This window comes from Magnolia sinica, chromosome 2 (assembly GCF_029962835.1).
Source record: "Magnolia sinica isolate HGM2019 chromosome 2, MsV1, whole genome shotgun sequence".
Lineage (NCBI taxonomy): Eukaryota > Viridiplantae > Streptophyta > Magnoliopsida > Magnoliales > Magnoliaceae > Magnolia > Magnolia sinica.
In genome coordinates, this window is record NC_080574.1 from 48,197,742 (window position 1) to 48,211,772 (window position 14,031).

The window sequence follows — 14,031 nt, forward strand, 5'->3', positions numbered from 1 at the left end:
ATAACAAGTGTGGCCCACCCTCTCATCTTTCATCCACACCATCAATCTTCCATCAACCTCCATCAAAAAGCAAGCTAAGGAGCATTGGAGTCTAAGGGAGCAAGGAGGAGGCCTAGAGGTGGGTGATCCACTGTTGAAATCTTGATCTTTAGGGCCCACTTGTTATGGGACCCATTCTAATGTATATGTTGTATCAATGGAGGGCCCATAGTGGCAGGGTCCCTCCTCTCTATCACCGTATATCTCTCTTTCTCTCTCTTTCTTTCCTCTCCCTAGAATGAAGTGGGCCCCACCAAATCAAGTTAAATCCACTCCATTCATCAATGGTGTGGCCCACCACATTTTAGGCGAAATCCATCGTCCATTTTGGGATGGTGGAAAGTTCCTCATGTTATATGATATATTATATTTATTAATATATATCTATATATGTATGTATACATGGTGGTGGGCCACGTACATGTGGGACCCACCATGGTGCAAGTGTTATAGCAACACAATCCAGCGTCCAGGGACGCTAGACGTGTAGCCGTGGACTGGGGTGGCTAACAATGCGTGTAATGACAGTGGTGTGTACATATAAGCTTGAAAAAAAAAAGAGGGGGGCCTTTTTATATTAGGCGGTCTATGCCGGCCCCACCTTGATTCAGGTATTTAATCCAAGCCGTCTATCCTCTTCCTCGGATTATTTTAGGTGTTGAGCCAAATTTTGGAATCAATCCGGTTCTCAAGCGGGCCATACCATAAGAAATAGACGTATCACCATTGAAACCCACTTTGACCCTTCCATTCGCCAACAACACATTGCATATTGGTCTCATTTCATCGATCATGAGTCGTAGAATCTTATGATTGGGTCGGATCGAACTGATGTGGGCCCTACCATAGAAAATCCGCAGAAAAACTGTTTTCCCAAAAAAAAAAAAACAAAGACAAGGGAGGCAGCAGCACTGACGCTGTTGCTGCCACTGCGCTGGCCGCTGACGGACGGACGAGCTGGGGCTCACGGCCCCAGCTGTGGGCCCCACTTTGATACGTTTCGACCATCAGCACCGTGCATTTGATGGGTCCCCTTTGTCCATGGGACATCTCCAAAAATCAGCCGTAGACGGAACTCAGGTGGGCCATACCATCTAAAATCATGTGAAGACATGCCTAAAACATATAAAATTGCTTGGTGGGCCTACCTGAGTTTTGGATGTTACTGAAATTTGGTCTGGACCGTTAGTCCAGTGGGACACACAAAATGGGTGGGCTGGATCGTGGACCACATCACAGTGGGCTCCAGATTTGGGTGGCTCCTCAACCGTTTGAATGGCAAATAAACATTACCGTGGGCCTGGTCCACGTGACTCCCACGCCACCATATCAACAGGTTGGATGGAAAATAAATAGTATGGTGGGCCCCCTGGTCCACGTGGCCTATCAACAGGTTGGGTGAAAAATAAATATTATAGTGGGACCCCCTCTCTGACCGTGTGACCTTGTTAATGGGTTGCATGGCAAATAAACATTCCAGTGGGCCCTACCTTGGTTCACATGGCCTTAAGAACAGTTGGGTGGAAAATAAACATTATGTTGGACCCTAAGTTGGGTGAAAAATACACATTTTGTTGGGCCCTAGGCTGGGTGGAGAATGAACATTATAGTGAGATCTATTTAGAACTCACCTATGTATGTATTGTAGTCCACACCCTCCATTAGTGTGGGCTCCATCATGATGCATGTGTTTCATCCAACCGTCTAACCATTTTGGGGATTATTTAAGGCCCATTGTTGAGGTCCACCTTGATGTATTGGTGGTCCTTGTTGAGACCAACTTTGATTTATATAGGGCCCATATCATGAGGCCCACTGTGATGTATGCAAGGCCCATGTGACTAGGCCTATGTTGATGCAATTGTGGCCCGTCATTGAGGCCCACCTTGATATGTATATATGAGACCCATATATGGGGCCCATTTGATGTACTGGAGGCCCATAGCTCAAGGCCCAATAGGACATACACAAGGCCCACTGATAAGTCCATGCTTGTAGTGTAATTCCACCATGGTATATGTGTTGATTTTGTAACGGGCCACGCCTAAGGAGCAATGCTGGTTTGACGTCCACATTGAATGGGTAATGTTGGTTAAATGTCCGCATTATAACTCTCCCTAAGGCCCACTGATAGGCCCATACTTGTGGTAAGTAGGCCGTCTAGGCCCATCTCCATTATGCACAGAGCCCATCTCTTTATATATGTTTAGTATAGATCCATGATTCATGATCATTCGCATCATATGTATGCCTGATGTGAGGAGTGACCGATCATAGCATATGCCTTCGGGCGGACTATTTATGGGCTCCCTGATAGGCGGAGTTGTCCCATATAAGTGCATGGTACACGCAGGACTGTTGCATGACTGATAGTGTGATTCATGCACTTGCATTTGTGTGATTGTAGTTACTGTATGCCCTAGCCACATCAGGGTCATAGCCTCCACAGACACATCGTGGATGGCAGGATTGGATACCGAAAATATTTGGTTCTAGATACAGGCCTCATAGATGTCCTTGGGTAAAAATTCCTAAACCCGATGGTACCAGAGGATAACTCCAACGTCGAGACCGAGTGGATATATGAGCGCATGAGGGCCGAATACCAGGAGGCCGCGTCTCCCACTGTGTCGTGGTCAGTTAGAAAGGAGTGTGCCTTACTCGCCCGAGGGTAGGGGGTAATACTAGGCTGAGTTTAACTAGCTTGCGAGTAGGTCCGCTATCGACGTGACGGATAGGTATTGGCAGACTATTGGTCAGGCAGATAGTGAGGTTTCTTATGCTCACTTGGATTGTGTGGCTAGGAGAGCGACAGTGCCATTTTGAGTGTATTGAACCTCGGTGATTATCCAAAATGCGAACTATACTGATATATGATGAGGATTGACATACTTGAGTTGCATCTCACATCGCATGGCCGTGTTATGGCCAATGACATTCATATCTTGCACCGTATAGCCTTGGTATGGCTGACTGCATTCATGTACTCATCACCATGATTCCGCATTACTCTGACTTTGCGTTATGAGCACGCTTATATTGTGCACACACTTACACCACCCTCTAAGCTTCCTATATGCTTATGCACGATTGATGCGTGCAGGTGACGCCAGGACGCAGCCAAAGCCTAGTAGCAGCAGGAGCATGCAGACGAACTTTAGAGTTTCTATCTTTTGCATTATCTTGTATTTTTTTCCCTTTCAGACGCATTGTACTCAAAGGTTTTTTATCATAGTAGATTTTGTAGTGGTGTTCTTGTGGTTATTGTTCGTGGGTTATGTTTTTGGTTATGCTCATTATGAATCAGACTGATGATTATAAATTCTCCTAGTAGTATCCCAGGATCGGAACTTGGTGAATGGGTGCCGGGAGCCGAGAATGGGGTTCTACGGAGGATGTCGGCGCCGGATTCGGCGATCGAAAATTTTGTGAGCCCGGTTTCCAAGTTCGGGGCGTGATAGAAGTTGGTATCAGAGTATAACTCGGGAATAACTAAGAACAACATTACATGTCTGCTATGAATGATTATGTCTTAAGTTCGGATAGCCTAGCGATCTTTTATTACCAACCCTTAACGAGCATACCTTCGAGAGTTTTCAAAGTTGATAGACGCCTTCGCTCTTTCCTATAGGACATGCCATGCAGGAGAGTGACCCGATCGACTCCCGCACCACCACCTAAGACTCCGGCTCCACCACCAGAGATTCCTACTGCCCAGCTTGAGGATGTCGCTCCTCTACCAGAGATTCATACCGCCCATCCTGAGGATGCTGCTCCTCCACCAGAGATAGGTGCGGATCCAACCGTATCCGTGAGTGCTTCCTAGTTATAGCATATGCTTCAGGCTGTGACGGCCGCACTTCAGGGGCAGAGCAGACACCCGGTTGTTTCACCGGCCCAGGCAGAGCAGGAGCGCGCGAGTGCCCTACTTCAAGAGTTCCGACAGTTTGACCCTCCGCGTTTCCAGGGCGAGCCAAATCCGACAGCAGCTGAGAGGTGGCGCTCCGATGTGGAGAAGATTTTTGATACCATGTCATGCACGACCAAGCAGCGAGTCCAGTTGGCAATGTTTCTATTTCAGGGCAAGGGCGAGCACTGGTGGACCTCCGTTACCCGCGTCGCAGGACCTGACTACGTCTGGACATGGGATGATTTTATAGACCGATTCGAGGAGCAGTACTTCCCTGACCACATACGACATCAGAGAGCACTAGAGCTTGAGACTCTGGTGCAGGGAGACATGACTATGGCGCAGTACGCAGCCCACTTCGTGGCGCTATTGAGGTTCGCGCCGTATATGGTTGATGATGAGGGGTGGAAGGCCCGCCGTTTCGAAAATAGTTTACGTTACGGTCTTCGAGGCCGTGTGATTGGGCATGAGCTTTCGACCTTTCAAGCAGTAGTGAGAAGGGCTCAGATCTACGAGACTGAGTGGGCCGGTACACAGGCCGACAAAGATCAGAGGAGGGGTCAGAAGAGGCAAACCCCCTCCAATAGCTCCCAGCAGCAGCGACGACCACAGAGGTATAGGAGCCACCCACCTGCTAGAGCACCAGCAGCACCTCCAACGCCACCCCAGCAGCCATTTGCAGGGACTTATTTTGAATGTGGTGGGACAAGGCACCGCTTGTCTGAGTGCCCTTGCCCTCATCTGTAGCAGTCGAGAGGATCACAGCAGCCTCATCTACAGCCGCAGAGAACACCACAGCAGCCTCATCTACAGCCGCAGAGAACACCACAGCAGCCTCATCTACAGCCACCGACAGCACCACAACAGCCTCTAGCACAGCAGCAACCTCGGCAGTAGCCTCTAGCACAACAGTGACCCCATCAGCAGCGACCACAGTATAGGCCACCGCAGAGGCAACAACAGTACCAGGGACCTCAGAGGGGACAGGCACCTCCCCAGCCAGCTCAGGCTAGATTTTACGCGGCTTAGTAGGACCCGCAGTCATCCGGAGGAGTCGTCGAGGGTATACTTCCTGTCTCTTCATGCATCACCCAAGTATTATTTGATTATGGTACTTCTCACTCATTCATGTCCGAGGATTTTTGCCGATCGACTGGATTACTGACAGAGTCTGCTCGCAAGGAGTTGACCGTATCGACGCCCTTGGGGAGGACCACAGTATTGGGCCGTTTCTGTTCATCTTGCCCTGTTCTGGTCGGAGATATCTTTTTGCCTGCTGACTTATTTGTGCTGCCGATGACAGATTTCGACGTTATCTTGGGCATGGATTGTCTTGCCGAGTACCACGCTATCTTGGACTGTTCTGCGAGGACAGTCACATTCTGTATACCAGGCTTACCGCAGTTCCAGTTCATTGCCGAGCCCAGAGGAGAGCCGCTGTCTTGCTTGATGTCTTGCGCAGTTGAGGAGCCTATTACCTTGTGTATTGATCAGTTGCCGGTGGTCTGTGACTTCCCCGACGTGTTTCAGGAGATTTCAGGATTGCCTCCGCGCCGTCATATTGAGTTCCAGATACACCTTGTGCCTGGTACCGCGCCTATCTCGAAGGCCCCGTACCGTATGACACCAATGGAGTTGCGTGAGCTGCAGCGTCAGTTGGACGAGTTACGTGAGTTGGGATTTATTCGTCCGAGCAGTTCTTCGTGGGGAGCGCCGGTACTCTTCGTTAGGAAGAAGGATGACTCGTTGAGGCTCTGCGTAGATTATCGCGAGCTTAACCGGGTCACAATTAAGAACAAGTACCCACTCCTGAGGATAGATGATTTATTTGATCAGCTGTAGGGTGCACAGTTCTTTTTGAAGATTGACCTGCATTCCCGTTATCATCAGATTCGTGTCCGAGAGGAGGACGTCCCGAAGACGGCTTTCAGGACGCGTTATGGTCATTTTGAGTTTTAGGTCATGTCGTTTAGACTGACCAATGCACCCACGGTCTTCATGCAGTTGATGAACGAGGTCTTTCATCCATATCTCGATCAGTTTGTTGTAGTCTTCATTGACGATATTCTGATATATTCGAGGACCCATGAGGACCATATGCAGCATCTGGAGATCGCCTTACAGACCCTCCGTGCCCACCAGCTGTATGCGAAGCTGGAGAAGTGTGAGTTCTGGCAAGAGGAGGTGAGATTCCTCGATCACGTGGTGACGAGGGAGGATGTCACAGTGGACCCCTCGAAGGTTGAGGCAGTGCGTTAGTGGGGCCAACCCATGACTGCATCCGAGATCCGCAGTTTCCTTGGTTTAGCCGGATATTATCGGCGTTTCATTGAGGGCTTCTCCTGTATTGCAGCCCTGTTGACCAGGTTGACTCGGAGGGGCGCAGAGTTTATTTAGAGTGACGCCTATGAGTGAGCATTTATGGAGCCGAAGGACCGTCTGACGTCCGCTCCTGTCCTCACTCTTCCCTCGGGGAGTGATGGATTTGTGGTATTTATTGATACTTCGCGTATTGGATTAGGTGCTGTCCTGATGCAGTACAACAGACCTGTAACATTTGCATCTCGTCAGCTCAAGGTTCATGAGCTGAACTACCCCACGCACGATTTGGAGTTGGCAGCAGTTGTCTTCGCACTGAAGGTGTGGAGACATTGTCTCTATGGGGTTGGGTTCGAGCTCTTCTCCGACCACAAGAGCTTGAAGTATTTATTTTCTCAGTCTGAACTGAACATGAGACAGAGACGTTGGATGGAACTTCTGAAGGACTATGATTTTGACCTTCAGTACCACCCAGGCAAGGTGAATGTAGTGGCAGATGCACTTAGCCGTCAGCCATGAGGCCTGGTGGCACATATGATGATTCAGGAGTGGAAGATGCTCGAGGATATAGCAGAGTACGACTTTGATTTTGATCTGCGGTCTTCTATCGTTCAGTTATCGAGCCTGTCGATTCAACCCTCTCTTGTCACAAGGGTGATCGAGGCTCAGCAGACAGATGAGTCGTTACAGGATTACCGAGCAGAGGTAGCATCTGAGAGTCAGACAGATTAGCAGATTGTTGCTAATAGTGGACTTCACTTTAGAGGCCGATTGTGTGTCCCGAATATTCCTGAGTTGCGTAGAGATCTTATGACCGAGGCACATCGATCGCTGTTTTCTATCCACCCTGGCTAGACGAAGATGTACCGTGATATGAGGCGACAGTATTATTGGGCAGGGATGAAGCGCCAGATTACCAGTTTTGTGGCCGAGTGTGACACATGCCAGCGTGTCAAGGCCGATCATCAGAGACCCCCTGGTCTATTGCAGCCGCTGAGCATCCCGACGTGGAAGTGGGAGCACGTATCTATAGATTTTATTATGGGTTTACTGAGGACTCAGTGCGGTCATGATGCCATCTGGGTTGTCGTGGACCGTCTGATGAAGTCGACACATTTTCTTGCGATTCGTGCGACTTGGCCCTTGGACTGTCTTGCGAGGTTATTCATTGAGGAGATTGTGAGACTGCACGGCGTCCCAGTCTCGATCGTTTCTGACCGAGATCCGAGATTCACGTCTCAGTTTTAAAGGAGCTTTCAGAGAGCTATGGGCACTGATTTGCAGCTCAATACCGCATATCATCCGCAGACCAATGGCCAGACCGAAAGGGTCAACCGGATCCTTGAGGATATGCTTTGGGCCTGCGTGATTAACTTCGGTGGTAGCTGGGATGAGCATCTGTAATTGGCTAAGTTCGCATACAATAACAGCTATCAGGTGACCATTGGCATGGCTCCTTTTGAGGCATTATATGGCAGACCGTGCAGATCTATGAGTTGTTGGACCGAAGTTGGAGAGCGGCGTCTCCTAGGTCCCGAGCTTGTACAGGAGACATCTGAGGTTATCGATATCATCAGGCAGAGGATGCGCACAGCTCAGAGCCGGCAGAAGAGTTTTGCTGATCACCGGCGTCGTCCCTTAGAGTTTGATGTAGGGGACCACGCGTATCTCAAGGTCTCGCCCATGAAGGCCATAATTCGATTTGGAGAGAAGGGCAAGCTTGCCTCGAGATTCATAGGACCTTTCGAGATCACTGAGCGCATTGGTGCTGTGGCCTATCGGCTTGCCTTACCATCTTAGTTGTCTGGCGTCCACAACGTTTTCCACGTCTCTATGTTGAGGAAGTGTGGGTCAAACGTAGTTCCTGTTATCGACTGGCAGCCGTTGGAAGTTCGTGAGGACGCTTCTTACATTAAGCAGCCAGTTTGTATCCTTGATCGGAAGGAGCAGGTCCTTCGGACCAAGGCCATCCCCTTGGTGAAGGTTCAGTGGGGTCACAATTCTGTTGATGAGGCATCTTGGGAGCGCAAGGCTAAGATTCGAGAGCGCTATCCTCATCTCTTTGATGATTGATTGTATGTTGCATGTTACATGTTGTCTCTGATATTTATTCGACGATGCCTTGTTTCCTCTTTATTACGAGTTATGATTCCTTGCTATGATTGTGTAAATTTTGAGGAAGAAATTTTTATTTGGAGGGGAGAGCTGTAAGACCCATGTCCCAGTCCATACCGTTCCGTTAGCTTTCGCGGTCCTTCCGGTCAAATTCAGGCAACCTTCGCACCATATCCGACGTTTGCACGAGATCTTAAGCCAGGTCCCGCACACCGACGTCGGCTCAATCCGAAACCTATGTCTTGACGACCGCGTCATCGCCGCGGTTCCAACGCCGCGACTCGCACACCGAACCGATACCTAGGCAAGAAGATGTCGATCTACGTTTATTCCGAAGAAACACCGCGCGTTACGGATTTCGAGGGAATCTCTACACAATTAGTCCCATCAATCAACCATAAATGCATCCCTTACCCGAAGTACCACAACCCATTCCCTCTTTTTCAAAAGTCTACGCTCTTTCCACCTTACCATTCCTCTTTTTCTCATTTTCAACCACAACCATCTCTCTTCTCCACCAATTTCAAACTAAGCCATACCTCTCATCACCCCTTTCTTACAACCACCACTCCACCCATCCCTTCATCTATTATTTCTATCTCTCCCTCTCATTCTCTAGCAATTTTCCAAATCTCATGAGAGCTCCAATATCCAAGCTCTCTCCCAAATAACAAGTGTGGCCCACGCTCTCATCTTTCATCCACACCATCAATCTTTCATCAACCTCCATCAAAAAGCAAGCTAAGGAGCATTGGAGTCTAAGGGAGCAAGGAGGAGGACTAGAGGTGGGTGATCCACTGTTGAAATCTTGATCTTTAGGGCCCACTTGTTGTGGGACCCATTCTGATATATATGTTGTATCAATGGAGGGCCCATAGTGGCGGGGTCCCTCCTCTCTATCACCGTATATCTCTCTTTCTCTCTCTTTCTTTCCTCTCCCTAAAATGAAGTGGGCCTCACCAAATCAAGTTAAATCCACTCCATTCATCAATGGTGTGGCCCACCACATTTTAGGCGAAATCCATCGTCCATTTTGGGATGGTGGAAAGTTCCTCATGTTATATGATATATTATATTTATTAATATATATCTATACGAATCGAGAAAGGATGTTTTCTTTTAGGAATTTAATGACCGTGCGATGGTCATTAGTTCGACACGAAATCGCTTCAACCCATTTAGTGACATAGTCCACGGCGAGCAAAATATACAGATTTCCAAATGATTGGGGGAATGGTCCCATGAAATCGATGCCCCAGCAATCAAATGCTTCAATGATAAGGATGGGATTCAAAGGCATCATATTTCAACGGGACAATGCTCCCAATTTCTGGCAACGCTCACAAGCTTTGCAAAACTCATGAGTGTCCCTAAACATAGTGGGCCAATAAAAGCCACACTGCAGAATCTTAGCCGTAGTCTTTTTAGCAGAAAAGTGACCACCACAGGCCTCTGAGTGGCAGAAGGAGATGACGCTCTGATGCTCATCGTCTGGTACACATCTCCTTAGAATTTGGTCTGGGCAATATTTAAATAAATAAGGATCATCCCAGAAAAAGTTGCGCACCTCGGTGAAAAATTTCTTCTTATCTTGCGCAGTCCACTGTGTCGGTATGGCACCTGTAGCAAGATAATTAGCAATATCAGCGAACCAAGGTGAATGGGAGACTCTAAACAGTTGTTCATCAGGGAACATATCATTGATATGGGTCACCTCAAGGGAATCAGAGGTATTAAGGCGAGAAAGGTGATCGGCCACTACGTTCTCTACTCCCTTTTTATCTTTAATTTTTAAATCAAATTCTTGGAGTAGAAGGATCCATCGTATCAAACGGGGCTTAGAATCATTCTTAGAAAGAAGATACTTCAGTGCCGCATGATCTGTATAGATAATGATCTTGGATCCGATCAGGTAGGACCTAAATTTGTCCAAGGCGAACACTACGGCTAAGAGTTCCTTTTCCGTAGTCGAGTAGTTCACTTGGGCAGGATTTAGAGTCCTACTTGCGTAGTGAATGACGTAGGGCTTCTTGTCTTTTCTCTGGCCTAGGACCGCCCCAAGAGCATAATCAGAAGCATCGCACATAAGCTCAAAAGGAAGGTTCCAGTCGGGTGGCTGCATGATAGGTGCAGTGGTTAACATGCCCTTAAGCTTGGTGAAAGCTTTCTGGCATTGCTCAGACCACTCGTACGGAGCATCCTTTTGAAGAAGATTACATAAAGGACGAGAGAGGAGACTAAAGTCCTTTATGAATCGCCTGTAAAATCCTGCGTGTCCTAAGAAGGATCGCACGTCTCTGATGTTCTTGGGTGGAGGTAGGTTAGAGATAAGATCGATTTTTGCCTTATCTACCTCGATTCCTTTGGACGAGATGATATGCCCAAGGACAATTCCCTTTTGAACCATGAAATGGCACTTCTCCCAATTAAGTACCAAGTTCTTTTCTTCACATCTTTTCAGCACACATTTAAGACTTTCCAAGCACTTGCTGAAAGATGGACCGTAAACAGAGAAATCGTCCATGAAGACCTCTAGATATTGCCCTACCATATCAAAAAAGATACTAAGCATACATCGCTGAAAGGTGGCAGGGGCATTACATAGTCCGAATGGCATCCTTCGATAGGCAAAGGTGCCGTAAGGACATGTAAATGTAGTCTTTTCCTGGTCTTCAGGGGCTATCTCTATCTGGTTGTAGCCCGAATACCCATCAAGGAAACTGTAATAGGAATGACCAGCTAACCTTTCCAGGATCTGATCAATGAATGGTAAAGGAAAGTGGTCTTTCCTTGTGACGGTATTCAACTTCCTGTAGTCAATGCACATTCTCCAACCAGTAGTGACTCTGATTGACACGAGTTCATTATTAGCATTGGCTACGATGGTGATTCCGGACTTCTTAGGGACCACTTGAGTTGGGCTCACCCATTGACTATCAGATATAGGGTATATGATACCTACGTCCAATAGTTTAAGAACTCCGGCCTTAACCACTTCCTTCATGTTTGGATTTAGTCTACGTTGTGGTTGCCGAGCGGTTTTTGCATTATCCTCAAGGTATATGCGGTGAGTACAAATCGAGGGATCGATTCCCTTGAGGTCCGCTATCGTCCATCCCAGGGCTCCTTTATGCTCAATGAGAGTAGATATAAGCATACTCTCCTGTTCTTTCTCCAAGTGGGCAGAGATCACCACCGGGTATGTCTCATCTTGACCTAAATAGGCATATTTCAAATCAGAGGGCAAAGGTTTTAGGTCAAGCTTCGGCGGCTTGAGGTTAGACGGTAAAAGCACTACATCGGTTTGTGGTAATTCTTCAAATTGTGGCCTCCACCGGTTAACTTCAAGTACCGGTGCAGTATCAAGCAAGGCGCACGTCTCCCTAATCATGTCATCATCAAAATCATGGGAGTGGGCCAGGCACGTCTCCAGATGGTCGGAGGATAAGGTCAGCGGTGTCGTATCTTCCACGAAAGAGTCAATCATGTTAATGTCGTGGAAATCGTCATCATCCTCTAAGTTGCTGTCGTTATTAAAAAAAATGTTTAACTCCAATGTCAAATTTCCAAAAGACATAGTCATGATACCATTCCTACAATTGATAATTGCATTTGACGTGGCAAGGAATGGGCGACCAAGAATGACAGGAATCTGAGTGCTCATGTTATTGATGGGTTCGGTGTCCAAGATGATAAAATCTACAGGGTAGTAAAATCTATCGACCTGGAATAACACATCCTCAATTATCCCTCTTGGTACACGAACAGAGCGATCAGCAAGTTGTAGTGTAGTTAGGGTGGGTTTTAATTCACCCAAACCTAACTGTTTGTATACCGAGTAGGGAATCAGATTGACGCTGGCTCCTAAGTCAAGAAGTGCGTGATCAATTCGATGGTTCCCGATTACACATGATATGGTTGGGCTACCGGGATCCTTGAATTTCTGTGGCACGTCTTGCTTCAGGATGGCAGTCACTTTCTCAGTCAAGAAGATTTTTTTTTGAATAATTTTCCGTCTTTTGGTCGTGCATAAGTCTTTCAGGAATTTGGCATATAAAGGTATCTATTTAACGACATCAAGTAGAGGAATGTTGACTTTCACCTGTTTCAACACCTCTAGGATATCCTGAGAGTTAGAGAGAGGTTTTGGTGAAACCAACCGTTGGGGAAATGGAGCAACTGGCTTTTCTAGAAGTTTCGGTTCTAATTTTTGTGGGGCCTCACTAGATTCATTATTGTTGTCCTCTTTCGGTTCTTGAGGCTTTTCGGGCCTAACCGGAAGAGTTTTATCAATGATCTTCCCACTCCTAAGAGTGGTGATGGATTTAGCATGCCCCATCTGATTTGAAGAGCTGGGATCATTAATCTCGTACTGCGGTTTAGGATTGGGGAGAGGTTGTGCAGGAAGCATCCCCTTTTCTATAACCGTCATACGAGAATCTATCTTTTGCATAAAATCTGTAATTCCCCGCATTGCCTGAGCCAGCTCTTGTATGGGATTTTAAACCGGTTCCTCTTGAGGTTTCACTTGATTTGGATTTTGATTGAAGAAACCTGGAGGAGTCGCCGTTTGTCCATTCCTCCAACTAAAGTTTGGATGATTTTTCCAGCCAGGATTGTATGTATTGGAGTTAGGTCCAGTAAAAGGTCTTTGATAGTTATTTACGGCATTGGCTTGTTCATTCAACACTCCTCGAAAGGCAGGTATTGTAGGACGCAGTGAATGTAACCATGTCTTAGCTTTCTCTTTTAAGGAAAAAGGAAAGAGTTTCAGCCTAATTGTATCCTCAGATACATTAGGAAAACATAATGTAGCTATAATTTCATCGACCTCTTTCAAATGTAAATATGGACTCTCTGATTCAAGTCCATGGAATTTGGGAAGGAGTTGGATAACTCCTGGCTTGATGTCCATTTGTCCTGTGTTTTCAGGAAAAATCATACATGAGGGCGTACTCACTCCCGCCGGTTGTAGATAATCTCGTAAAGTACGAGGCGGGGGTGCCTGTTGCACCTCATTTTCATCTTGGGTATCCTCCACCCTGGGTGGAAGCAGAGGAGGTTGGTCTTCAGCCATAACCTCAGTTAACTCAGGGGATTTCGAGCGGTGTCTAGTCCTGCGATGGATAGTCAACCCCTCAACCAATCCTCCTTCAGTCAAGAGACGTCGAGTGTTGTCACGGGCCCACTTGGGCATGAAACACTCGCAGCCCTCAATCAAATTCAAAGTCTAATCCTAAGAAAGGAAAAGAAAATCTAAAAAGAAAGAGAGGGAGAGTTGGAAAGAAATTACCAAATTGAAGCTCCTAAGTTAAGGACCTGCAAAATAAAAACAAAATAAGTTAGATTATAAAAGAAGAGGAACAATCCTTTAAAATAAAGGTAGTAGTAAACTAATTTCTAAAAGAAAATGGAAACTTCTAAAATGAATTAGGAAAGTCCTAAACTAGAAAGTAAATTACTAAAAGAGAACTGAAAAATAGAAAGTAGAGAAGGAGTGTACCGAATTAGAGATTTCTATCTTACAGGCCTACAAAATAGGAAGGTTAGTTTCTAAACAAAAATTCTAAAAATAAATTAGGAAACAAAGTAGATTTTAAAAGAGTTAAAATTAGAAAGTTACTAAAATAAAAATAGAAAGTTAATTT

The 14,031-nt window shown here is 46.7% G+C and overlaps 1 protein-coding gene across 1 annotated transcript in view; it reads right to left on the bottom strand.

Annotated features, from left to right (window-relative positions):
- The window catches only part of LOC131225226 (uncharacterized), a 128,505-nt gene that overhangs the window by 4,753 nt on the left and 109,721 nt on the right, over positions 1–14,031 (bottom strand). Inside the window, exon 3 of the mRNA XM_058220711.1 lies at positions 4,664–4,922. Coding sequence (XP_058076694.1) covers positions 4,664–4,922 — 259 coding nt within the window. The remainder of the gene's footprint in view (positions 1–4,663; positions 4,923–14,031) is intronic.